This window comes from Solanum lycopersicum, chromosome 9 (assembly GCF_036512215.1).
Source record: "Solanum lycopersicum chromosome 9, SLM_r2.1".
NCBI classification, from domain to species: Eukaryota; Viridiplantae; Streptophyta; class Magnoliopsida; order Solanales; family Solanaceae; genus Solanum; species Solanum lycopersicum.
Window position 1 is genome coordinate 2,868,229 of NC_090808.1, and position 27,285 is coordinate 2,895,513.

The 27,285-nt window shown below is 32.2% G+C and overlaps 3 protein-coding genes and 1 non-coding gene across 4 annotated transcripts; 2 read left to right on the top strand and 2 right to left on the bottom strand.

Moving 5' to 3' along the window:
- Positions 1-3,485: 3,485 nt before the first annotated feature.
- On the top strand, positions 3,486-8,153 carry PGH1 (enolase). The gene is made up of 17 exons (NM_001247151.2): positions 3,486-3,610; positions 4,213-4,276; positions 4,968-5,032; positions 5,118-5,165; positions 5,265-5,351; positions 5,441-5,521; positions 6,023-6,124; positions 6,202-6,282; positions 6,470-6,544; positions 6,630-6,692; positions 6,785-6,862; positions 6,970-7,164; positions 7,302-7,352; positions 7,439-7,527; positions 7,632-7,683; positions 7,765-7,821; positions 7,915-8,153. Exons 1-17 carry the CDS (start codon positions 3,545-3,547, stop codon positions 7,993-7,995), a joined length of 1,335 nt encoding a protein of 444 aa, NP_001234080.1. The 5' UTR covers positions 3,486-3,544; the 3' UTR covers positions 7,996-8,153.
- A 1,191-nt stretch (positions 8,154-9,344) lies between these two features.
- TRNAL-UAA (transfer RNA leucine (anticodon UAA)) lies at positions 9,345-9,427 on the bottom strand. Its single transcript has one exon. It is a non-coding gene; the product is annotated as a tRNA-Leu (tRNA).
- Positions 9,428-11,156: 1,729 nt separating this feature from the next.
- On the bottom strand, positions 11,157-16,056 carry LOC101244607 (histone deacetylase HDT1). Its single transcript, XM_004246518.5, has 10 exons — positions 15,703-16,056; positions 14,470-14,540; positions 14,171-14,385; positions 14,034-14,062; positions 13,913-13,951; positions 13,667-13,806; positions 12,192-12,236; positions 12,009-12,099; positions 11,613-11,715; positions 11,157-11,525 (listed from the first exon to the last, which is right to left on the bottom strand). The coding sequence occupies exons 1-10, from the start codon at positions 15,713-15,715 to the stop codon at positions 11,462-11,464; spliced, it is 810 nt and encodes a 269-aa protein (XP_004246566.1). The 5' UTR covers positions 15,716-16,056; the 3' UTR covers positions 11,157-11,461.
- Positions 16,057-19,051: 2,995 nt separating this feature from the next.
- On the top strand, positions 19,052-27,206 carry HYD2 (delta14-sterol reductase). Its single transcript, NM_001251870.2, has 13 exons — positions 19,052-19,161; positions 19,260-19,377; positions 20,259-20,329; positions 21,157-21,213; positions 21,360-21,451; positions 22,222-22,269; positions 22,775-22,895; positions 22,985-23,031; positions 24,092-24,173; positions 25,896-25,972; positions 26,116-26,235; positions 26,513-26,587; positions 26,675-27,206. The coding sequence occupies exons 1-13, from the start codon at positions 19,114-19,116 to the stop codon at positions 26,826-26,828; spliced, it is 1,110 nt and encodes a 369-aa protein (NP_001238799.2). The 5' UTR covers positions 19,052-19,113; the 3' UTR covers positions 26,829-27,206.
- The last annotated feature ends 79 nt before the right edge of the window (positions 27,207-27,285 follow it).

Genomic DNA, 27,285 nt, shown 5'->3' on the forward strand with positions numbered 1-27,285 from the left:
CTTTCTAAAATTATCACACTATAGTTTCTCATTAGCTTCCTCGTCTTTCTCACTTTTATACAAACACATTTGTATAAAATGTGGTTGTTTTTGTATAAAGTGAGGAAAAACTGTGTATATACATATTTTTGCATGCCTCTCTCCCAGAGAATCTCGCTCGTCTATCTCACTTTATACAAACACAAGTGCATAAATTGTGTTTGTATTTGTATAAAGCGAGAGAAAATTGTATATATACAAACACAAATACATATATATCTTCGTCTTATATACTTATAATTTATAATTATACAAATATAGATCTTCCACTATCCAGTTTTCTTTCGTCTTCCTCTCTTCCTAACTTTATACAAAAACATATTATAAATTAATTTTTTTTTATATGTATACTGAAATAATTATACAATTAATTTTTTTATATTTATACTGAAATATACATATTAATAGTTACAGCAAATATAAAATTTCATATAGTGTAACTATAAATTATACCTATATTATATAAATATGATTTTTATGTTTCGTTAACTTGAAATTTACTTTTTAATTGTCTGATTTTTTCTAGATAGTTCTAATTTTGTATCCAACCAATAAAAAAAATGTGAAAATAAAAGTAGGTAGATGGAATAAAAGATTTGTGTGAAAATGGCCTTCACTTTTGAGTTGGACACTTGGACTAAAGGTTCATATATTTGAAAAGTGATTAATTTTGATTTTATTATATAGTTTGAAATATAATAAAGCATGACGAACCAAATCACGCCTAAAAATATATATAATATTTTATAGTTTATCACATTATTGTCTATTTTAATTGCTAGTATAATTTTCTTTTGCCATTAATTAAACAATTGTTCATCAACTATTGCTATATATTCTCTTTTTGAGTTTACTTTGTATTATAAAAAAATAATTTATTTCTAATGGAAAGTCTACTTATTCAGGACGGCATTTGTTCATCCTTTTTTTTTTATTTTTTTAAATACTTATATTTAAGAAAATATGAAAAAGAAGAAAAATATAAAAAGTCAAAAGCTAACATGGCAAAACAAAGATTCTCCTTAATTATATTATCTTCTTTTTTTTTTTTTATAAAAAAATATTTTGTAAACGATGAAATAGGTGTTAAATGAACAAATTGAATTAAATTATAAGTTTAAGTTAATATAGGGGTGGACATTCGGTAATTCGATTCAGTTGTTTTTTTTCCGGTTTTTCGATTTTTGATTTTTGTACAATGTGTACCGAACACCGAATCAAAATAATTTGATTCGATTTGGTTTTTATTATTTAGGTTCGATTTTTTATTATTTTGATTCGATTTTGTTATTTCGATTCTTTTAATGGGCCTGCTTAGTTGGTCTTTTAAAAATTTACAATTTTTTTGTTTGAATTTTCCCTTTAATGGACTAAAAATAGTTACATCAAAAAGTGTCTTTTATCTTTTAATTTTTTATTTTAAATTATAATATTTATTGTTTAACATTAATAATTAATATAATATAAATATATATTATAATATAATATATTTCGGTAAACCGAAATATCGAATAACACAAAATTACATACCGAAAATCAAACTAAAATACCAAAAAATATAAAAATATATACCGAATATCGAACCAAAATTCAAAAAACCAAAAAAAATCGATTCGATACGATATTTCAATTTTCTGATGTTTATGGTCAGCCCTAAGTTAATAAATGACACATCTAAAATTATTTAAATTAAAATAAATTAAATAACACATCATGACATAATTAATTTGTTCAACTTTTATAAAGTTTTAATTTATTTAACTATTTTCTTATAATCATTTTAAATACTTTTAAAAAAAAAAGAAAGAAAGATTTGTAGCTTCATTACATTTACATTATAAAGTAATTTTTCCTTCCTTCTCTATCTGATTATCAATAACATGTTTTGTTGTTCCAAGATTATGTTATCTTCGTTTTATTTTAAGATAGTTAACTAATGATAAATATTTTTTTATGCTGATAAAATATAAAATTAACATATTTTAAATAGTTCACAAAAAATTTCAATATTTTTTTTTAATTTCCTTTTTGTGAATATAACTCAAGATGTAACGTAAATATTTGAAAATAAGTAGCCCCCACGTGCCCCACAAAGTAAGACAGTATACAAATAGCATCATTTTAACGAATATTCCATTGCTTTTGAACTAAAATGTCACTTTTTACAAGTGTTTCTCTTCTTGTTGTCCAACAAATCAAATTTATATCTCTGTTCATTTTTATCTGTTCATAATATATATCAAGTCAATACTGAATAATTAAAAATTAATAAATAAAATAACTTATATGTTCAATCAAATTTAGAATTCGTTTGAATTGACTTAAAAGTTGATCAAACCTATTTTTAAGTTAGTTTTTTGACTTCTGAAAGTGTTTGACAAATATAAAAAATAACTCTAAAATAAATAAAAAATAATTTAAAATAAATTACGAAGTGTTTGACAAGGTAAAAAATGACTTTAAAAAAGTCATAAACCAAAAATAAGTCTCTCCCACCTTTTACTTTTTAACTTAAAAATCATTTCAGTTTGATTTTTTAATTTCGATTTAAAAGTTATTTTTTAAAATTAATCCAAACATGACTTTAATAACTATCAATCAAATTAGTAACATTATAATTGTTTATTATTAGATTCACACAAAGGCAATAAACAAGTATTTATTACACTTGGCTTGTTAATCAAGTTGTAATACACAAGGCAATAACTCAATATCAATTTATATCTAATTTATAGTTATTCATTAATTGTAACTATACAATTTCTCCAAACTATCACTAAACATTATATATTGTAACCTTCCCTTTAATTTTAAAAAAATAACAATTTCTTTATTTTTATTAATTTAACTAGGTGTTAAATTTCAAATTATTTTATTATATATTTGAAAAGACAAAAAACTACCTAACAACTTTTCTTCATTGGAAATCCACCCCTAGATTTAGAAATACATTAACAACATTTCGACACACTCGAGGGTACCTTTCTAAAGCACATAGATTTGGAATATACAATTAGCTCACTTAATTATAATTAAAAAGAAAATAAACAACATTTTAGTCCCTCATTTCACTTTATTAGTTTCTTTTAGTTATTATTATGCGTATTCCTAATATTTAAGAGTCATTTATGGTTCTACCATTCAATGACTAATAAGTCATGTCTTACGTAGTGTTCTATTTATATTACGTAACGCAAGACGTTTACATTTTTTTGGTTCAAATTTATAAAAGGTTAATAATCTATTTATATATCCGTTGAAGAATATAATTATCGATTGAAGTCAAGTTAAAAAGACGTATATTTTGTGTCAGACTAACTAACTAAAGGACTAAAAATGCAATATAGATAATCAACATCATAAAACCAAATCAACGGTTGTAATTAACCCAATTTTTTCTACATATACGTGCTGCCACTTCTCATCCAATTTGTTCATTGAAAAAAAAAAACTATAAACTTTTTTCTCTTCACTCTTTTCTACTATTTCTCTGTTCATAGATCTAATGGCAACTATCAAATCCATTAAAGCTCGTCAGATCTTTGACAGCCGTGGTAACCCCACAGTCGAGGTTTGTTTTCATTCAGATCTCTCTTTTTTCAGATTTTTTTTGATGTTTTTTTATAGATTCTTTTCGATCTGTTTCAAGATTTGAACTTTTTGAGTTTTTTATGCTTACCCATTTGCTGATTTTGTTTAAATAATTTGTTGTTATAATGGGTTTTGTTTGGATTTCTGAATGGAGTTTGTTTGAGAGTGTTTGGTTTTGTTAGATTGGTTGTTGATGCAGATTAGTTGTGTTGTATTTGTTTCAAGATTCAAACTTTTTGAGTTTTTTTTAATGTTTATGTTTATCGATTTGCTGATTTTGCTTAGATTGTATGTTGCTGTTATGGGTTTTGTTTGGACTTTTAAATGGAGGTTGCAGAGTAGTTGTGTTGTATCTATTTGTTGCTGCTATAAGTTTTGTTTGGATTTTTGTAAAGATGTTTTTTTGAATAATTAGTTGGTTGTGTTGGATTGGTTATTGATGCTGATAAGTTTTGTTAAATCAGTTTGAACACGGAGGTGGATTCAAGATTTGATTTTTATGGGCTCAGACATGCTAGTTGTTGCAATAGTAGAGATGTTTTTCCTCAGGTGTATTGATTTGTTTGTTGTGTATCTATGCAGGTTGATGTACATATCTCAAATGGTGTGTTTGCCAGAGCTGCTGTTCCAAGTGGTGCATCCACCGGTAATGATCTAGCTTTGTTCTTGTATATAGTGACTTTTTCAAACACTGATTGATTAGACTGTGTTGAAAATTGTATGTGCAGATGCGTAATTAGTTCGTTATTTAACTTGTGTAATCGAACTCAGAGTTTCTTGTTTGTTTGCTTGGAAATTATAGAGACTTCCTTTCAAGTGTGTATTTATTAAACTTCACCCTTTTGATCAGTTTATGTTCAGCTATAGATACTTGTTCTTCACTAAAAAGAATACATTTTTAGTAACAGCATGTCACTATTCTAAAACAAAAATACTCCCTCTGGTTTTAATTTGTTTGTATGGTTTTGACTGACCATGGAGTTTGGAGAGTTTTGAACCTTGTGGTCTTAAACTAATGATTTGTAGAATGTACCAAAATCTCGTTTAATCTTGTGGTCTTAAACACGGTGTTGAAAGTTGAAATTAAAGAGTTAGCAAAAAAGGAAGAGATATTTTTTTTAAACGTACTAAAAAAAGAAAGCGAGACAAACAAACAAATTGAAATGCTTGTAGCTCATCTGATCCACGGATTTTGCATATATCAGTTTGGGTGGAAATGTGAATCTTTGCTACTTTCTGTTATTTTGAACGCTGTTAACGTTCTTGGCAAATGTGTCCTTTTGTTATTACCCTTTGAGTTGAAAGGTAATGCGTTATCTTTACTTGTTCAATAATAGGAATTTACGAAGCCCTTGAATTGAGGGATGGAGGATCTGACTACCTCGGAAAGGGTGTTTCGAAGGTTGGCGTTTCACTGCTAAGCTTTAGTTTGATGATTATACTGATCATTTTGATTAATATTTTTTAATGCTGTTCTTCCCGTGTAGGCTGTTAACAATGTCAACTCAATTATTGGCCCTGCTCTTGTTGGCAAGGTTTGTTGTATTTCTCCCGTTAATATCTTAATAGGCTATTTTTTTGTTAAGTTGCTATTATTGTTCATTTCTGACATACAAAGTATTACTATTTTCCAGGACCCAACTGATCAGACTGGTCTTGATAACTTCATGGTTCATCAGTTAGATGGAACTCAAAATGAGTGGGGTTGGTGCAAAGAAAAGGTGTTACTATTTATGCCAAGTATAAAGTTAATTATTCTATCAAGAGAAGTTCATCTTTCATGAATATAACTGTATTGGCTTTTCTTCAGCTTGGTGCAAATGCCATCCTTGCTGTGTCACTTGCTGTGTGTAAAGCTGGCGCTGCTGTCAGGAATGTGCCATTGTACAAGGTATACAGAGAATCACTTCTTGTTCGAGTGTCTGACTTCCCGAGTAGTTGTCTTTTGTATATTAGGCAGAAAATGTTTACGTTAATATTTTGTGCTTGTGAAGAATGATGTCTCACTTTTACTTTAGTTATTTCGTAGGATGATTTATCTTGATTGTTTAAACAGTAGTCAAGAGAGGGATTCATTGGTTTTCATGGAGTCCATGCACATTCTTTGGATTTATCTACACCCTAAGGCCTAAGCCTTGCATCGCTATTGAACTATTGCCAATTGGCAAGGCAGAAACCATATGAACCTTTAATCTTCCCCATGTTTACTGTTCCTATATGTGACTCACGTTCCTCCCACCCCAATGCAAAAAATAAAATAGGAGATAAAATAAATTCCACCATTTGATTCTCTATTACCTAAAGGCTACTAGGACAAATTAAGTTTCTAGTTGCAATTGGATTAATCTGCGATCATGTGGTTACTTGTATATATTGCCTCCTCTCTTTGCAGCACATTGCTGATTTGGCTGGTAACAAGAAGTTGGTATTACCAGTTCCTGCCTTCAATGTGATTAATGGTGGATCTCATGCCGGAAACAAACTCGCAATGCAGGTATGCCATTAGTTTGCGTCAACTATGCATCCGTGTGCTCTTTACTAGAACGATTCTCATTAGTAGTTATCTTGCAGGAATTTATGATCCTTCCTGTTGGAGCTGCTAATTTCAAGGAGGCCATGAAGATGGGCTGTGAAGTCTATCACCATTTGAAGGTTTGAGAGCTTTTATTACCTCTAAATATTGTTTTAGGTGGACCAATCTTATATATGCTTTTGAATTTAGGGGATCGATTGGTGTCTTTGGCTCCATTCAAGCTCACAATCTCATTTGACTTTGTTCATGTTATACTTTCTCCTCTTTATCTTGTTTTGTCTGATAATAGTTATGCTTTAATTGCAGGCTGTGATTAAGAAGAAATATGGTCAGGATGCCACAAATGTCGGTGATGAGGGTGGTTTTGCTCCTAATATCCAGGTGAAGTACATTCTTATGCTGTTGTATTACATCCTGTTGAATGTTACCCCAGTGCACTGACATGAATATGGTTTCGAAAATTCAGGAGAACAAGGAAGGTCTTGAATTGCTCAAGACAGCCATTGAGAAAGCAGGTTACACTGGAAAGGTGAGTATCTCAATTACATTTTGAGTCGCACAATTCTTTGTTTTCATAGCTGTTGTTAGATGATCTGGTGGCTGAGATGATTTTCTTTTTAGGTGGTCATTGGAATGGATGTTGCAGCATCTGAATTTTACGGAAAGGACAAATCTTATGACCTGAACTTCAAAGAAGAGGCAAGTACTAACTATTGCTTCTTTCACACATGCTTTTTTCGAGGTAGTCTTGTAGTCAAACTGTTCATACGTTGTTCAGTTTTGCTCATATCAATTCTTCTTTGCAGAGCAATGACGGCTCACAAAAGATATCAGGTGACCAACTCAAGGACTTATACAAGTCATTTGTGTCCGAGTACCCTATTGTTTCAATTGAAGATCCATTTGACCAAGATGACTGGGAGACCTATGCTAAGCTCACTGCTGAGATTGGGGAGCAAGTACAGATTGTCGGTGATGACCTTCTTGTCACCAACCCTAAGGTAAGGTTGAAGCTTGAACTATATTAAGTGGTTGCATATCACAGTTTTTGTTGCCATTGAAAAGAAAAGACAGACCGTCAATCAATTTCTCTAGGTGTTATTGTTTACCATGTTTACTTATTTATAATGGCTTGCAGAGGGTCGCCAAGGCAATTGCAGAGAAGACTTGCAATGCTCTTCTTCTCAAGGTATAGGTCATATATATCCCCGTCATGATAATCAAAGTTTCCTCTTTGAGATTGTATTAAAACATTTCTCTCTCGCTGTGTGTCAGGTTAACCAAATCGGTAGTGTGACCGAGAGTATTGAAGCTGTGAAGATGTCCAAGAAGGCAGGTTGGGGTGTAATGACCAGTCACCGCAGGTAAAGAACCAACGATCCTCATCCTCCACGATATCACTTCACAGAAAGTATAATAAATTTCGAGTAGTCATGTTCTAATTATCTCATAAAACTAATTGTTGCAGTGGAGAAACAGAAGATACCTTCATTGCTGATCTTGCTGTCGGTTTGTCAACGGTAAGCTTTATAGAATCCAGATTATGATACTCAACAGATTGTAGGTGTTAACTTAACGAGTATTCTCCCGAATATAATCAGGGACAAATCAAGACTGGAGCTCCTTGCAGGTCAGAGCGTCTCGCCAAGTACAACCAGGTAATTTATCGTTCAAAAATCCAGCCGTTGAACTCTTTCAAGTACACTTGCATTCCCAGCAAGCTTTTCTGATATTTCGTTCATCCTATTTAGCTGTTGAGGATCGAAGAGGAACTCGGATCAGAGGCTGTTTATGCAGGAGCAAGCTTCCGCAAGCCCGTTGAGCCCTACTAAATTTCAGCAGTTCCAAGTGTTGAGATTGTTGAGTTGTTGATCTGCCAAAAATAAATTCCTCTTAGATTGGTCATTTTAGGATTATATTATATGACCTTGGTGAAATAACAAGCAGACTCAAAAACAAGTTTTGTTTTCTGAGGTTTTATTAGTATTTTGAATTCTGAAAAGAAAAAAAAAGAGTTTTTTTTAGGCTTGGTTACTGTAAAACTTTGATATGCAAGTTTCTACTATGTTCTAATTAATATTTTGATGGTTTTGGTTTTTTCAAATCTCAATCTTTACTTTGCTATATAACATAAGATGTGCTCTTTTTGGAGAAAACTATTATTTATTAGAAAGGACTTGAATAAAAATAACTATAGTTAATATTACAATGGAAAAAGGGCTTAAAACACTTTAAAGTATTGAAAATGGTACAAAATTATCTTACTCCCTTGTCATACTCCTATCCGCTCTCAAATATCTCTTTGCGTCCAATATTGGTCACTTTTATAACAGATTATCATTTAAATACACGCTTCGATCCAAATAAATTAATTTCACCCGTCCCAAGTAACAATTTTCTAACATTTCACTTAATCTTGCAGCTTTCTTCTCCAATATATTCGCTTACGATCTCTAAAAACACTACCTAAGTACGCACATGTATTATCATAAAAAATCATGCATGTTTTGGTAAATTTCTTATGGTATATTTAGGTAGTAATTTTTTGTTGGGGAAGTAAAGTTGGAAGAGGAAGTAAAATATTGGGAATGAAGGGTGCATTTGTTTTAATCGATGGGGGTAAATGTAATTTTGGGAGGGTGTGGTTAATTTGAGTTGGGTATAGTTAACTCCTATAAAAGTGGTCAGTATTGAATTCAAATATGGATAAAAAGATACTGAGAGCCAATAGGTGGATGAAGGATAATTTCGTATCAATTCAAATAATTTAAGAATATTTTAGATCCTTTTCCGATAATACAATTAACTAAAGTAGAGGAAATAATGTAAAACTTCTATACAATTTTGTGAGCTATCAACCACAAAGAATAGTAGAACCAACTATAAATGATATACATAAAAGTTTATTAGAAAGTAAAATAAAAACCAAACGTACAACTAGCATCAAATCTCTTTCTATCTATCTGAAAAGAATATATCACTCGATCGCTTTCGATATCATTGACGGTTATCATGGAATAGATAAAATCTCATGTTCAAATTCTAAAAATGTAAAAAGAGTTTCGATAGAGAATGCTTTCCCATTTAATCGGCGTTACATGGAGCGAAATCGAATGAAATATGAATAAAGAGGAAATTTTTAAAAAAAAATTAACATTAAAAAAAAAAATTTTAAAAAAATTGCTGGCTATGGGGTTCGAACCCATGCGCACTTATGTGCAGAAGATCTTAAGTCTTCCCCCTTAACCTCTCGGGCAAACCAGCTCAATGTTTAATTAAGTCAAAAATAATATATATAATATTTTGGTTTATGAATGTGGTATAAATTGATGTACTAAATAAATTATTACTTTTAAATCCAGACTTGAAATAGATCACGATTTTATTTTATACTACTCTTAGAGAATACGAGTATATAGAAGAAAGAACAGAAAAATAAAAAATCATAGAGCATAAAAGTTATTGTAAGAATATGGGAATATAGTCGAGGTCAACTCTATGCTTATAAAAAAAATAAGGCATATGTTTTAGGCTTCTATTTTGGAAAAAGAGTTTTTAATTTTTATCATGATCAAATTATGTGTTAATATTATTTATGTACTTATTATGATGAAACATACCTACTAATACTAATTATTTTCATATATTTTTAAATATAATAAATTGAATTATATATACACAAATATTTATAATAATTATTTACTTTTTTTTATAAGAAAAAATACCCTAAACCCATTGAGAAGAAATTTGGAAAGTTGATTAGCCGACTTAAATCTACTTCAATTAGGATTTAAAAAAATTGTTATTGCTATATATTTATATGTTTGTTTCCTTATTTAAATCCTACTTTAATTAATCCTACTTTTATTAGGATCCGAATTTTACGAAAATAAAAACTATATATAACTTACATTTTTCTCAAAAGTTACTAAAATACTCACAAGTCTTTTTCCGCTATTATTTTTTTACTAAAAGTTTTTAGGTTAATTCATCAATGGAGGTTTTTGATATTTGCAGAAGGATGAAGGAGATGTTGATGAATAATAGTAATAAGAAGAAGAAAGTTATAAGTGCTAAGAAGTTGCAAAAAAAATGCAAGAACGCATTTTTTATCGTGTATGTGAGCGAAAACAAAGTGAAATATGAAGTTTCAAGAAAATATTTGTCTTCTACTTTTTTCAAGCGATTTATCAATGATTTTCAAGAAGATATTGAAGTTCAAGACATGAAGAAATTAGAATTTTCGGTGAAGAGTTGCTCAATCTTTGAGTTTGAATATGTTGTACAATTTAGCAAGATTCAACTCAACCCTTGGTGAAGGGTTGCATATTGTAATTGTATTATTAAAATTTTATTCTTCAAATACATTCCAAATTAATAATTGTTACATCTTCAATAAAAAAAATTACCATTTTAAAATTTGATTTTAAGTTACTATATTTGATCGAACTCGTAATTAACAAGGAGAGAACACGACAAGAATATAAAGAATATACTAGTATTATATTCAATATTCTAGATCATCAAAAATTGATTGTTAGATCAGAAAAATGAACAAATTATTGATTGTATTGTTTCTTTTTTTGTATTGAATATTATTTGATTTGATGTTATACTATTTGTTTTCAGTTTGAAAAATATATAACTCAAATTCAGATTAAAATAAATTTAATTTGATTTTTCTTATTCTGATTTGACTTTTTTTAGTTGGATTATTCAATCATATATATTAATAATATAATAACGCACTTAAAGCTATATTCGCAAGTTGAAAAAATACGTATAGATAGAGAAGCAGTAATATCAAATCTCTTAAATACACTTTCAAATATACAAGTAAAACCTAAAAGACAATAATTAAAAATATAGCAATATAAACTAATTCAGGATAAATAGGCAATAAATTAAAAAAGAATATTTAGCTTCTTCAGTATTCATGCGATTCATCGATGAATTTCAAGAAGATAATAAAATTCGAGAAATAAGATCATGATTCAAAGTAGTAAATACTTAATGATAGATTGAGATTGTAATGTTAACATTAGTTTTTTTTTTCCCAAATAACAAGATACCAACAGGCAATAACATTCTCTGATTCAATCCAAAACTCTCATTGAAAACATAACAAGTCTTAAACATCAAAACAGATGATTGACCTAGAGATAGATCATAATAGATGTAACTCATCTTTCCTTTACATCAGATGAACCAAATCGAAACGGGGAAAAAAACGACTAAAAAAGCTCTCTTCTGATCATAGGTAACAACCAAACAAAGACTAAATGTCTCCATGTCTATTTACTTTCCAGCACTGTGTTTAGCTTTCGAGTGAGATTCGAGAGCACCTTCAGAACCAAAACTCCTGCAAGGAACCAATACATGAATACACCAAACATCCAAATGCGTCTACTTGAACAAATTGAATTTGTTGAGATATTAATATATGTACCTGTTGCACGGCTTGCAGTGATGAGATCCAGCTGATTTTGGAGTCTTACTAGCCTGCTTAGAAGGGTGCGGTGTTGCTACATGGACACCACCTTTTTTGCCATCTAAATCAACCACAAAAGTAGAAAAAGATACTGAATAAATTGAGCCATTTGACCACCAGTACCAGCAAATTAATTTTATCAGTTACATCTTTCAGAAAAAAAAAACTCAGCAATTTTAGTTTTCCTGGTACAATAACTATAAAAGGACAGCCCGGTGCACTAAACTGCCACACTATGCGCAGGGGAAGGGGAAGGGCCGACCACAAGGGTCTATTAGTCAAAACCTTCTTAGTTTCTTGGAATAATATGGACCAGAAGAAGTAAAAATAAAAAATTAGAGTGACAAGACAAACCAGTTTTTTGAGGTGTTGTCAATTTTGCCTTTTTATCAGTGACAGGTGTTTTTGTAGCTGAATCTGCCTTCCTCTTTTTTGCAGGCTCAGCCTAAAATAGAGATGAAACCACATAATAACAATAAATCATACAACAAAATACTCAGCAAAACAATAAATTATCCACCCCAGAAATATCACTACCTTCTTTGGTGTCTCCTCCTCACTCTCATCAGAGTCGTCTTCATCCTGAATATACAAATATAATTTATACAGTAAATACATCAGAAGTATAACTCAATAAATTACACAGAGAAAAGCATAGCCACAAATTAGATAAAAGCAACTGCATAGCATATCAGTTTTGTAATGCATCATTAAGTAGAGTATGCTTCTGAGCTAAAAGAGATGAAAACTGTTCAGTCATTCAATATAATTCAAAACCACAAAAACACTTTTAAACAGCCCCAAATACCACAACACAGCCTCCAGCCCAATCTAGCAGAGGCACTAGCATTAAGCTGGAATCAGATGTGTATTTCTAAAAGATGTCAATAGGTCCAAGTTGAAAATGACTAAACTGCTCTACTGTCAATTGAAACAATATGATACCTCAGAGAAGTATGAATGAAATATAAGAATTGAAGAAGGCTAAGAATGAAGTAAAATTATTGAAGCTCTGTTTTTGGTGAAGAAAACCAAGCAGCCAACATCTCTTAGCCATTCCAAGTAGCCGCCATTTTCTTCCCCAAAAAAATGCTTATGATATCAATCTCAATGTTTTACTTCCCTCGGTTTCAATTAGTTTGTCTAATTATGACTTGGCACAAAGTTTAGGAAAGTAAAGGAGACTTATCAATCTAGTGCTCTAAAACTAAAGATATATATAATGTACCCAAATGACTTTCGATCTTAAGGTCTTAAAAATGTCAGGTGGAAAGTTGATATTAAAAGGTCGTCGAAAAAAGAAAAAGACCTTTTAAAAGAACCAGAAAGGAAAGTAAGACAAACAATTAAAACCAAGGGAGTTATTAAAGGCCTCGTGAAAGTTGATAGATGGAGTCCACCAACCATGCGCAATTCAAAAAGAACAACCTGAATATCTTTCAGCCTCCATGAAGAATGACCTCCTACCACAAGTGGATAGTCATAGATTTATTTTTGGAGGTACCCCACCTCTTGTATAGGATGGACCTCATACACATTACTTTGTCTAGTAGGTGTTCTTGCCAAAGCATGTTTTTACCGCATCTCCTTACATAGTCATAGATTTATTTTTGGGAGGTACCCCACCTCTTGTATAGGATGGACCTCATACACATTACTTTGTCTAGTAGGTGTTCTTGCCAAAGCACGTTTTTACCGCATCTCCTTACATATTAGTGAGTGATAAGCTTTCCTTCCACTACTTTTTTGTTTAAGAGAAGAGATTACATAGTACAACTCTCTCGAAGTCCTTGCAATGGCATGTTGAAGATAAATATAATGTACATTTGATTTTTAAAAAATGTTGTCCGGACACCACAATTTAGTAGGGCATTTTAACATTTCAGTTAAATAATCAAACAAGCTTAAACAAGTGGCACCCATTTTTTGTCCTTGTATTGGTTTCCCTAACTAATACTACAAAAGACCATGACAATAATTTAAACACCATGAAGATATAAAAAAAATTGTACCTCTCCCAAGTCAGAACCATCATCATCAGAGCTCTCATCTTCATCATCTTTAGTAGGCTCCACAATCCTCACCTTCTGCTTTCCTGAAGCAGAATCCTTTCCAGCGTTAGACTTCCCAGCCTCTTTAGGGTCAGGTTTACCTGAAGTCAGTTAACAAAGTAGACAATAACATTAGCCAATTAAGATGTATAACCATCTATTAAATTGACATAATATCTTGGTAAAAAAAAAAAGCATTTTCCATACCACTGTTGGCAAGAGTGAGGGGGATATCCTCATCAGAATCTGAAAACACAAGAACACCAGACGATCAATAACTAATCACAGAACAGTATGGATGTCCAAACAAAAGAAAATGTGCATTTACCATCATAATCATCTTCGTCATCCTCTTCCGTGAACCACAGAAGTTTGGTCAATGAAACAAATACACAAAATTTTACATCGAACGAAAAATAAATGCCTATAAGAAATAAAAGTTAACAGACAAATAAAAAAGGATATTCATCAAACGGGTTAGTTGCCTTGTATCCAAAAAAGTAGACACTGCCACTTTTCAAGTTGTGAGATAATTCAAAGTCTTTATCAAAAACCAGGTCAAATTGCTGTTGAGGCACCTTCTCTGAGTTGAGTGTCCCAAGAACAAGTTTCTTGCCATCAATATTCACTGACAAGCAGGCACTTTCTGATTTATCCTTCTTCAACTCACCTAGAGATGCCTGCAGATAACAACATAGTAATGAGAATTAGCTAATGACAACTACGAATAACTAAGCTTATCAAGTTGTAGCAAATTATAAAACCTGTGAAAGATGCAAAACCATCCCATCTCCAGGCTGTACAGTTAATGGCTCTCCACTTTTCACCTCAGCACCTATGCACAAATAAATATTCAATTCAGAAAATGAGAGTTCAGGAATAGCAATACAAGTAACATATTAAGCATGTTCAATAAAAGTGCACCAGAAACAGAACACAAATAAGAGAAAATTTGAACTTTGAATGAAGGACGCATAAACCCAAACAGATATGTTGTGAAAAGAAACTTCATCCTTTTTATGGTAAACCTCACCACAACGTCCACCCCTGCCTTCTCAAAAGTCAAAAAAAACTACAAAGAGACAAACAACTTTTTCCCACTTTGCCCTTCTTGACTCAAAACCCCCAACCAAGGCCCCTAACCTTAGGCTATACCTCATCATTTCTTCCCCGAAAACAAACATAACCTGCTAAAACAATCTATGTTCAAGTATGAAAGATACTAACTTGAGGCTTATAATTAAAATCTAATAACTTTTGAGATAATACAATAAAATATTTCCACTCTAGGGAAAAATACACTGTAGCCAGCTAAAATAATCTAAAACCTCAACCATTTCTGCTAATAAGATCTCACACAAAACATTTTTATGATAATGTAATAAATTTGATTGATGCTTGGGCAAAACACATTAAAAAAATCACATAAAACATTAACAGAAAAACATACATACATATATACATTAAAGAGCAATTGGTATCAAAACAATCAAATATAGAATACTCAAAATGCTAGCCTCAACATTTCTAGTACACAAATCAGACACAACATTATTATTTCATGATAAAGTAATAAGATTTTACTGATATGTGAGCAAAAACAAAGACACGCATACAAACCAAAACGCAAAAAAAAAAACACACAAAATCAACATCAAAACAAACATAAACACATGGTAGAGCAATAGAAATTGAAGGACACAGTAGCTGTCCAACGCAGGAAAACTCTTTTAATCAAGCAAGCCAATCAAAATTAGAAAATACAAATTGCATATATCTGCACCAACCTCAACATTTCTAGTACCAAAATCACACACAATAATAAGATTTCACTGATGTTTGAGCAAAAACAAACGCATGCATACAAATCAAAATGTAAAAAAAAAAACATAAAACATAAACAGCAAAACGAACACAAATACATGAAACAGCAATTGAAATTGAAACAATCAAATACAAACATATCAAATTGAATTAGTGTATGTAAAGAGATTTACCCCAAAACTCCATAGCTGCTTTTAGGGTTTTAGAGAGAAATTAGGGTTTTAGAGGAGAAATGGAGGAAGAAAGAGACTGCTAGGGTGTACTATGTGTTTGCTTGTTTATAAGCGGGAGAAATAGAGTTTGGGTTTTGATATTATACTTCGCGGACTACCGTATCATTCTAGAACCAACTTATTTTTAATTAATTAGTAATAGAAAAAAATATCTTTAAGGTTTAGCTAATGACCAAATATTATCTAAGTCGTTTGGCGAGGTTTAAAAAAATAATGTTAAATAACGTGTATTCATAATGTCTGCAGTCCTTTAGGATGACTTGGTTGGTTAGAGGTCGGGATTGATCCTCCCTCAATATCTTCTGAGTTGAGTTTGTGCAGTTATAGGTTATTTTGGGGTGATTCTTAAAAAAATATATTTGCATTAGTAATGCTTATATTTGTATACACGTAATATTATTTATGCATTGTTTGATTTCATGTGTTAAATAAAGTATACATTATGGAAATAATTATTTACAAAAGCATCCTCTATAATTATGGTGAAAATGATATGAAGGGTTTTTGAGAGATAAATAGATAGTAAATCTTGCTAATGCATGTACCAAAGTTAAAGTATTTTTCAGACCATTTTCTCAATTTTTTTAGGCAATCTACCCTAAACCCCTAGTTCATGACTAAATAAAGGGATAATATATTCCATTGAAAAGACATCTTGAATACCTCAAATATTCCACAAACTCATGAAATACTTATAAAGAGGTCCAAATCATTTTAATTCGAGAAATACACCACTAACGACCCTCATATTGTAAATATTAAGTTCAAATCATCATATTTAGAGAAATACGCCATTAACGATCATCAAATTATGTAAATCAAGTTTAAATCTAACCACCCTCAAATATGTAGATCAAATTCAAATATCCTAACTTGAGAAATATGTCACTAATGACCCTCAAATTATGTTACATAAATTCCAAATCATCATATATCGAGAAATACACCACAAACGATCCTCAAATTATGGATAAATACCTTATGCGAGAAAAATTAAGAAATTAATAGAATTGTACCCGCAATCTTGGTGAATAAATTATGTTTCTTCATTTTTTTTGTGATTGTCATGGATTTTCCGTCACTTTAAAATTTATTGCAAATAACATGTACTTATCCCTTTCCTTAGATTAGATAAAGACACATACTTCTCTCTTTTTCTCTTACAATAGATTATGAGTTCTACTTAAATATGGACACATTAGGGACTACAAAATTAATTACTAAAACTTCATATTATGCAAATAATTCTAAATAATTAATTTGAATTATTCTTACTATAATAAAATACAAATTATTCCACTAAAAAATTGTAATTGCACTCCTCTATTTATATTTCAAAAATTGCATTAAACACCTATGTAATTCACCAAGTTAAGATTACAAATACTAATCAATAAATTATATTACTAACAAGCTTAATTCACAAATCAATTTCGTTTAGATCACTGCTTAACTTATTTCATGTGTCGAATTCACAATTCACTTGTAAGGTTTGACACGATAAAAACTTATAAGCTTCTCGAGACATTAATCCTGTCAAATAACTTATTATTTTACCAATATATATTATCAACATTCAACCTACATACATATTGAACCGTCTTAGATTCTTACCTTTTAATAAATCAAAACGATAATTAACATATATAAATCATAATAGTTATATCAGGTTTGAGAATATCAGTACATTTAATAGTTTAGAAAATATGTTTTTGTCAGTCAGTCTAAAACAAATATCTTTATTTGATTTTGTTCAATATATACAAAATGCAGTAGCACAAGAATTTGGAACCATATCACTCCCATAATCAAGATAAGCTACATATAATCTTGTGGTACAATTTTATCGGTTACATGTCCAATTTCCATCTTAGATTGTAAACAAAAGCTTTATATTTATGAGAACCGATGATTTAATAGTGTATAAACTTAAATTCTATACACTAAATCATCTACTATATAAATAAATAGACACCATAAACGAATATACGATCTATTAAAAATTAACAAATAATAATTCTATAAAACAAATACAATATCTAAACGCACATGATTAATAATATATATCCCAATAAATCACATTATAGGGTGCGTAACGGGTCCTCTAGGGTTGGCATATTTAGAGAATGGCCAATAGGTATAGATTGATGAAAAAAATTAGTATTTGATAATGAAAAATCCAAAATTCATTTTGAAATTATATTACAAATTTATAAACAATTTACTATAATATATTTTTCAATTTTAAAGTAACATTTAAGTACCTTCAAACATGAACATAATTTCAAAATATTAAAAATAATAGTGAAATGTGAATGGTGATATGTACAAAATTTTATCATGCTCTATAAAGATAGACCTAGTATTATTACTAGGGATAATTGCATATAATAACAAATTAATAACCTAAATATGATTTGATTTAATTGTACTCCAGAGCAAACGTTTGTCAAAGTTTGTCAGTCGCCTCTCTCCCAAAAATCTTGCTCGCCACTCTCTCGTTCTCGCTCGCTACTCTCCCTCTGCTCGGCTCTCTCACTTTATACATAGAAATGTATAAATTGTGTTTTTGTTTTGTATAAAGCGAGAGAAAATTGTATGTACACATGCAAAAACATATATTTTCGTGCTATACACTTAATTATATAATTTACGAACATTTTACTTCGATTCAAAAGTAGACAAATGCAAATTTTATATAAATGTTGCAGCGAAAAATACCAACGAATTATACAATTGTGAATTATACAATTGCAGTGAAATATAATTTCTCTCGCTTTATACAACAGAAGTGTATAAGTTATGTTTTCATTTTTGTATAAAGCGAGAGAAAAAAATATATCTTTCTCTGATACACTTATAATTATACAATATACAAATATTTTATTTCGATTCAATTGTATGCAATTTTTTTTTATACAAATATTACAGTGAAATAGGCAGCATATTATACAATTACGCATTATATAATTGTAGTGAAATAGGCTAGCGAATTATACAATTACTGTGAAATAGGCCAGCGAATCATACAATTGTATATGTATAGCGAGACTAACGAATTATACAATTTAGGCATACAATTATATATGTATAGCGAATTATACAGTTATATGTTTGCTACGAAGCACAATTATATAAACTTTGCTATAACATACAAATATAAATTTTTTGTTTTGTATATGTGAAAATTCCCTATTTCAAATCATTGTTTCGTATGGCAGCCCCAATATTTTGATTATAATTTTGGGTCACGTTTTAAATTAGCGCCCCTCCAAATGCTCTGCATATTAGGCGGACATCTCCACCTTTAAACATATACTGATACTGAACTTGAACCTTCAATATCTGCTAATGGATCTCAATAATCTCTTCATTTCTCTCACTCCATCATGGACTTCGGTCAGTATTTTTTCTTCTCTATTTGACTGTACATGTATCTATACAATCTGTGTGATTTTTTTTTTTTGCTGATTTTGTTCTTGTTTTGGTGAATATAGGTGTCTATGTTGATCGGATTTTTTCTCTATTTAGCTACCGTTGGATCTATTCTACCCGGAAAACTTGTTCCTGGGGCGACTTTATCTGATGGAACTCGACTCCATTATCGTTGCAATGGTAATGTGAATTGGTGTGTATTTTGATGAGTGGAGTCAGGATTTGAAGTTTATGGGTTTTGAGCTTGTTATCGAAAGCATTTAGTTAATGGGGGTTCGAATAATTTAAGCAAAAACTATTGAGTTCGTCTGGACTCTTGGTTAATGTTGTAGTTTTGTCTAGGGGATTTGAAGTTTATGGATTGTGAACTTTTTGTGGAACCCGTTCAGCTAAGCTATTGAGTTTGTTTGGACTCCTAGGGAATATTGTAGTTTTTCCTGGTGGGATTTGAGGTATATGGATTCTGAACTTGTTATCGAACCTGCTTAGTTAGTGGGTTGTTACTTGAATATTTATGCTTATCTAATGGATTTCCTAATACAATTATAAGGTTTAAGCAAAAGTTATTGGGTTTGTTTTAACTCCTATTTAATAGTGTAGTTTTGCTTGGACCCTTCGGGGTGGCTCAGTGGTTTGAGCTTGGGACTTCCATGTTGGACGTCTCAAGTTCGAAATCCTTTGCCAGCGAAAGCAAGGGGTTTGCCTTCTGGATCGAGAAAGCCTGGTGCGGGTTACGTCTCCTATGTGTTTTGCGAGCTATTGCATAGGAGCGGGGGTTTTACCTGTGCGCACCCTTTAAGGGTAGGTTTCCCTTGTCATAAAAAAAATGTAGTTTTGCTTGGTAGGACTTTGAAGTTGATGGATTCTGAACTTCTTGATGAATATATAGCTCGTTTTTGGTAATGTCTTTGCGATTAATATATAAATGCTTATTTAATAGAGTCTGTGCAAAAACTATTGGGTTGGTTCAAACCCGTACTTAATACTGTAGCTCTGCCCTTGTATATTTTCATGTTTCTCCATGCGGGTTGAGCTTAGATTATTTGTTGTTGCTATTTCAGGTTTATTATCACTTCTGTTGTTGGTTTTGCTTCTTGGAGTTGGGTCGCAGATGAATCTTGTTTCACCTACTGTGAGTGTGGAATATTTCTTTTGTAGCAAAGGATGTACTTTGGGTTCATTTGCATTCCCTGTTTATTAAGTTTGTTTGCACAAGTATTGCTTGTAAAACCTTCTTATGCGGATGAGCGAGGAACAATTTCTTGCTACACTTCGTGTAGAAGTGATGAGAGTGAGGATTTGTACTCATTGTTCCCAAGAGTCTCGTCTCCGGTGGAACAAATATTCTGTTGTTACTTTCTTTTCCTTGCATGGATGGTGAGATTGAGAAGCTGCATAATTTCACGTGAATTTATTCTTCCTTTTCATATCATTAAATTTAGGAACCAGGTTGTCATTTCAGTGAAAAAGAAATAATTGTGATATTATATGGCTTTCTCATTTCATACCAAAACCTTCAACAGAATTGGTGGTATGATGTCCAACTGCTGTAGTACCTTTCTGTTGTTTTTCCTCCTGCTTTTTTGATGACAATGTACTGTTAGCTTTTGTTCTTTTGTTATCTTTCTATTGTTGTCAATCTGATTTATCTTCATCGTCCCTGGAGAATTACTTGGTTAAGTACAAAACAAATTGTCAATCTGTTCATCTTCAATATCCCTATAGAATAACTTGGTGAAGTACAAAAACTGAAATAGAAGGACAAATTCTGCTGTTTACATGAGTGTACAAACTGGTTACTTAAAAGAACTTCACTTGGATCCAAAATTGCTCACAATGCTGCATCTTCAAATGATGCTGAAAACATGTGAAGGTCTAGAGTGTTGTATGTTTGGACAGGTTTTCTGTTTTTGGTATACTCATAAAGAGATGAAATCACCTATTCCTAATGCATTGCAGGCTATAGCAGATAGAGGACTTGAGCTTTTGTCCACAACACTTATCTTTAGTGTTCTTGTAAGTGAAGAATGTCATACCATAAGAAAGTAATTTATTCTTGATTATGCTTTTATTGACACAAACTTTCTTGTTCTGCAAAAGTTTCTAGCAAGTTAGAAGTTTCATTCTGGTATCTTAATTGTGAATGGCTGAATGATATTTAGGTGACATTGATGCTTTATTTGGTTGGCCTGAACTCACGTGCAAAGAGTTCATCACTGAAACCTCATGTCTCAGGAAATCTAATCCATGACTGGTAAGTCAATTGACTCTATGCTGTCGTTTATATTCTGAAAAGTTCTTAACACTAATAAAATGGTAATGTCATTCTTTATTGAACTGTCTTCCATCCATCCTTTGATCTATCTGTGTATTTATAAGACAGTTTGTGAATTGTTGTGAAGTTACCATTCAACATAAGATTTTTATTACTATTAAATAGTAAGAGCAGGAGTGAATAATTTTAATTTTCTCAATTAGTACCGGCATTTTGGCCTTTACCCAAGATATACTTAGATAACCATAGAATCGAGAGTTCTAATATATCTGTAATAATATATGACTATTAACAGTCATTAATTTTCTCACTTGACTCTGAGTGCACCTTAACAACCGGTAGTTCATTTTTCGGAAAAAGAAAAAGGAGAAGAATAATTTAGCTGTGGAAATTCATTGTTTTTCAGCTTTCATTAAAAAAGAGTAGGTTGATCTAGGTTTGACACATGACAACGAAAGTTTGTCGTTGAAGAGAACACCTCAGTATTATGAATCCTCAGCTCACTGCTGGAAAGCTTCTGCAATAGAAATCAGGGTAACATGATTTTGGCTATTATTCGACATATATAGGTAGTGATGGTCAAACACAGTACGAATATGGTTAAATTAAGCCGACTGTAGACTGATAACATCTTGTGTTTTCACCACATTGGAGCAAGATATTTATTTTGTTCTCTACATTAAGATTCTGTTGATTTTATTGTAATGAATACTCTCCTAATCTTTCTTCTATCCTATTTCCTTGACTAGGTGGTTTGGGATACAACTGAATCCTGAATTCATGGGCATTGATCTCAAGTATGTACTCATATCTCAGACCTTGTCTTTCACCATTGTTACAAGTGAACATTGAGAATTCAAAGTTTTCATCAGGCTATAATTTGATTATTTAGTTTATTTTGTTCGATATGTCCGGTAGTAACTTTGCTTAATCCTTTTCATGTTAATGACCAATCCATAAGCACTCAGCAGTTCCCACCAATAGTGAATTGTATATTTTGTAACCTAATTTAGTTTAGCTCTAAAAATGCTTTCTTCTGCTACCTGAAGGAAGAAAATATAGAGAATCCTTAATTTGTTTGGAGTGAACTATTGATGTTTGGCATGAAAAACTTACATGTTTTTGATGAACCAGAACTCATTTTCTGTCAAACTCCAAGCATAGTTGAATTCCTAGTCGAAGAGATTTTGAGAGGCCAGAATAGTTATTTTTGTTGTAATGAACTAATGACTCTCAGCTTCAATCAAGGCTATTTGGTTATTTCTTTTGACTTCTCTGCTTATGATGAATTTTCTGCTGTAGATTTTTCTTTGTTAGAGCTGGTATGATGGGATGGTTACTTATCAATCTTTCAGTTCTTGCAAAATGTGTTGTAGAGGCTAAATTGAGCCAATCAATGATTCTCTACCAGCTATTTTGTGGGGTAAGTCGCTGGCTGTACACTTCCAAGTATACCTTCTTGAGTATTTGCTAGTGATTTTTAAAACTTCTTTTATATGTGTTTAATTGCAGCTCTACATCCTTGACTACTTCTTCTATGAAGAGTTCATGACCTCCACGTAAGTTGGCGGCTTCTTCTCCGTTTAACTTTTTTAAGATTGAAAAGTTGTTGTGAAGCAAGAACTGGTGTTTCTCTTCTATCCCTTCTTTAATTTATGTCAGCTGTCCAGAATTTTATCTCTCTTTCACTAGCAGTTTCTTCATCTTTATTTGTTGTGTTGTTATTATGCTTTGATCTAAAATTCAAAATAAATCATCCATATGACAAGAATACCACATTGTACGCAACAAAATTAGAAGAGGGTAGGAAAAGGTTTAGGTGTTTAGCCATGAGAAGCATTAGCTTGGGAAGGATAATATGGTTTCTGGTCATTTTCGTGCTTTAATAAGGTAATGCTGGAAGCTGTATAATTAAAGGATTATGAGGTTTGCCGACTGGACTTGTTTGGGACTGAGGTGTTGTTGTTTATGAGGTAGCTGGGTTTGGTCCCTGGTGTCATGGTCAGAGAATCAACAACTGGAAGGAAATGGAGGGAGTTAGGGCAGCATAGGTTGTTTTGCATGGTCTAGGGGTGGTTGATTAGTAGCCTGGTCACAAGGGTTAGAATTAAAACAAGAAACTTCTTCCGAGTTCTATACATCCAATAACATGTCAGTTGAAACGAAGCAACTCTGAAGAACCTCTAGTGATGCTAACATTTGAACCCTACGGAACACAACTACTCCCAGAAACCTTGGAAGGGTCTGGCTGGGGCACCACTATTCTCATGTTAGGATTGTTTTGGGGGTGGGTGGGTGTTGAATTATGATATGATTGTTTTTTAGCTATAGTGAGTGGTTTTAATTTGTACGTAGCATGTACCAATTCAATATTATTGGGAGCATGAATTTTTATTGAAAATTTGAATTTATAAGGTTTGACCTTTCTAAGCCCTAAAATGTCTCATTATTGGCTGAATGATATGTTTGTTTTGTTAATTGTTAACCAGTGATTATATATTGATGGTGGTCACCTCATCTATTCCTCTTACCTTTCCCTTTCTTTGTAGTCTTAATATTATCTTCCTCCATTAAGTTTCTCAGCTACGGTTGTGTAAAGTCTTGTTTCTCCATTCTCAGATGGGATATAATAGCAGAGAGGTTGGGCTACATGCTGGTTTTTGGTGATCTAGTCTTTATACCGTTCACCTTCAGTATTCAGGCATGTATTCACAACCAATTCTTATTGCCACATACAAATCTATCCTTGTTTATATATGAATTATGGCACCTTTGATATCAGTATAATACAAATGTATATGACACCATTGGTATTAGTATAACACAAATGTATAGCTTGTAAATGAATTCTCTTCAAAAGCATAGTTTTGAACTATCACTTCTTGTGTCCTTCATCTCCTACTATATGTAATGATGCCTAGTTTCGTGGATACCAACACATTTTTTTTTTGAAATGGTAAAGGTTAGGCCATGCAACATATCCTTTTCCTGGAATTTATACCTCGCCTCATGCTACGATATTTTAATGGATATACTACTTGTTTGAATACCCAGAAAACTTTTTGTTTGTGTTTAGTTTTAAAGAATTTGAATCAAGGGCCTGTTAAAGAAGAGAAATGGAAAAGGAGAAACACATGTGTTTGTTTATCTTTTATTTTCTGAGGAAACCATGTATGGAAACTGTTGTCCCCTTCCTGAAAATGTTCTGAACAAGTTTTGTTTTTCGTAAAACACAGACGAATATTTCCATGTGTCCCCAATAATCAAAACGTGAACAACTTATGTTGTTAAAAGTACCCATTGCGCTGTGAAATCATACAGAATGAGAGAAGTCCTGATAACTTTGTTTTAGATAATATCCAATAGGGACCCTTTGGGGTGGCTTGGATGGTTTGGCTTGAGACTTCCATTATGGAGGTCTCAAGTTCGAAACCCCTTGTCTGCGACGACAGGATATTATCCTTCTAGGTTCAGCTTGTCGCACGGGGTGTGTATGTTGCTGTTGACCTCTTTTGTGTGGTTTACGGACCATTCCATAGGAGTGGGGTTTATCCTGTGCGCATTCGAAGGGTAGCGGCCGTAGGGTCCATTGTCATTAAAAAAACAATATCCAAGAGGGTATCCTGATTAAAGAGTTCTACTCTACTTATTATAGGGTAAATAATTGTTCTCGTTTATTAATAAGACAAGTAACTATTCTCCTTCATTAAACACAGAATAATTAGAAATAACCGGTAAAATTTTTATACATAACATTCTCCCACTCGAGTTCAATGACCCTAAACATATTTGCAACCTAGAAATCTACCATAATGGCCCTAAACATTCTTGCCTCATTAATGTTCTTGATTTTCAATTGTAGCAAGAATGTTTTTGTATTTTCTGTTGACCAGGCAATTGATAGTTCTGTGGCCTGATTGTGATTATCATGGTGCCAATTTCATGGTTGGGTTCATTGTGGAAAGGAGTCTAAACAATTTGTGTTCGGGTACAATGGTGTCCTGATGTGTGTCAGATAGTATTTGGAAAAGTTTTATAGTATGTCCAAGGACATGTGAAGAAGGCTTATGACTTTACCTTATCAAGAGAAGAGTTAAATATTATCTAGGAGCGGGAGTTCTCATTTCACTGCAGCCACTACCTAATATATATTTGGAATTAATGGCATACAAGAGTAACAAACAGAGATAGATGAAGCTGATTCTGGTTTCCAACTTTGAGTTCTATTACATCTGTGACTTGTGAGAATATAACACTGGAGAAAAGGGCGTATGCGAATGCATGGATTGTAATGACTCACGCTTCTACTCATATATATAGAGAGACTTTGTAATGAGGATATTTGCACTTGTTCAATGCAGGACAGTATACAAAGCTAGACTAACCTGTTTACTATCTAATAATATTTCTCTTCCTTTTTCAGGGTTGGTGGCTTTTGAGTAACAAAGTGGAGCTAACAACAGCAGCAATAATTGCCAATTGCCTCGTCTTTCTTATTGGGTAAGCATGCAAGGCCATCTCAATACTATTTTTTCCTCCGTCATCTGTATTGTGCACTTTTGTTATGTTTTTCAGACAATTTTTTGTTTATTTGTTGCTTTCACTAACATTTCTTGACATGGACCCCTGTTTCGGATTGAAAGGTACTCGGTGTTCAGAGGAGCCAATAAGCAGAAGCATGTATTTAAAAAGGATCCCAAGGCACCCATATGGGGTAGTCCTCCAAAAGTTATTGGGGGAAAGTTGCTTGCTTCTGGCTATTGGTAAGCTCTTGATCTTGCTTTTCTACTCTGTGTTATCGGTATCTTAATAATCCAGAACACGAAATGACTCCAGATTGAGAAAGACTATGTAATTTTTAATTTAGATACATGCGAGCTAGCTGTTGGATAAATACTTGAACTATATGATTAGTGTCCGTGAACATTTCATTCTGAACCACATTTCTTCTGAAGCTCATCAAATGTGGCATAGTGGCACATAAATTCTCTTCAGTTCTTCAAATTTTCGAAATTCTAAATCATTATATATTTTCTGAAGGGGCATTGCACGGCACTGTAATTACCTCGGGGATTTGTTGCTGGCATCGTCTTTTAGTTTACCTTGTGGTATAAGGTAATAATTTTGAACTCTTGCTACTTCAGTTTCAATGACAATTTGCATAGTAGTGAAAAAAATTACATTACTCGTGTATGCCTGCAGCTCTGTGGTTCCATACTTTTACCCCATATATCTTCTCATTCTACTCATATGGAGGGAGAGAAGGGACGAAGCTAGATGTGCAGAGAAGTACAAAGATGTGTGGGCTGAATACCGTAAACTTGTTCCTTACAGGATCTTACCTTACGTTTACTAGCTCAATCGTTTGTCCACGTTGCTTGTGCATTAGAGTCAGAATTAGCCTCACTGTACCGCACTACCCAAGCATGAGAAGGGACGAACTCATGAATGAATATTACATCAAATTCGAGCTTTTGCCCTATCTATGCAGCTTTCTCATCTCCTCTACGAAAGTAATCTTTTAATCTATTTCAGTTAGGATCAACACTGTATCCAGGTTGTAACTGATTGCTTAGCTTTTGAAAGTTTTTCCAGAACCAACTTGTACACTAGATGTACTTTATCATGGCAGGATTTAAATGTGCTGCTTGTATTGAATGCCAACTATGGAATTATTTTTCATGGTTTGTAATCTTGGAGCAGCTTACTAATGTGTGCTGAAATTTTCGAATGATTTTCCCGACTTTCTAGTTTTTTGTATGCACCTTGACTAATTTCAGGAGATATTTGCTACGTTCCACCAGGCAACATGT

Bases quoted from the DNA above. Each gene is read 5' to 3' on its own strand.
- PGH1 (NM_001247151.2), top strand. From the start codon at position 3,545: ATGGCAACTATCAAATCCATTAAAGCTCGTCAGATCTTTGACAGCCGT. The intron at 5,522-6,022 runs GTATACAGAGAA...CTCTCTTTGCAG, and splicing joins GGAATGTGCCATTGTACAAG to CACATTGCTGATTTGGCTGG. The intron at 7,822-7,914 runs GTAATTTATCGT...CATCCTATTTAG, and splicing joins GTCTCGCCAAGTACAACCAG to CTGTTGAGGATCGAAGAGGA.
- LOC101244607 (XM_004246518.5), bottom strand. The intron at 12,100-12,191 runs GTAGTGATATTT...TCTCTATTTTAG, and splicing joins AGGAGGAGACACCAAAGAAG to GCTGAGCCTGCAAAAAAGAG. The intron at 11,716-12,008 runs GTTTGTCTTGTC...TGGTTGATTTAG, and splicing joins GACAACACCTCAAAAAACTG to ATGGCAAAAAAGGTGGTGTC.
- HYD2 (NM_001251870.2), top strand. From the start codon at position 19,114: ATGGATCTCAATAATCTCTTCATTTCTCTCACTCCATCATGGACTTCG. The intron at 19,378-20,258 runs GTAATGTGAATT...TTGCTATTTCAG, and splicing joins ACTCCATTATCGTTGCAATG to GTTTATTATCACTTCTGTTG. The intron at 26,236-26,512 runs GTAAGCTCTTGA...TATTTTCTGAAG, and splicing joins TTGCTTGCTTCTGGCTATTG to GGGCATTGCACGGCACTGTA.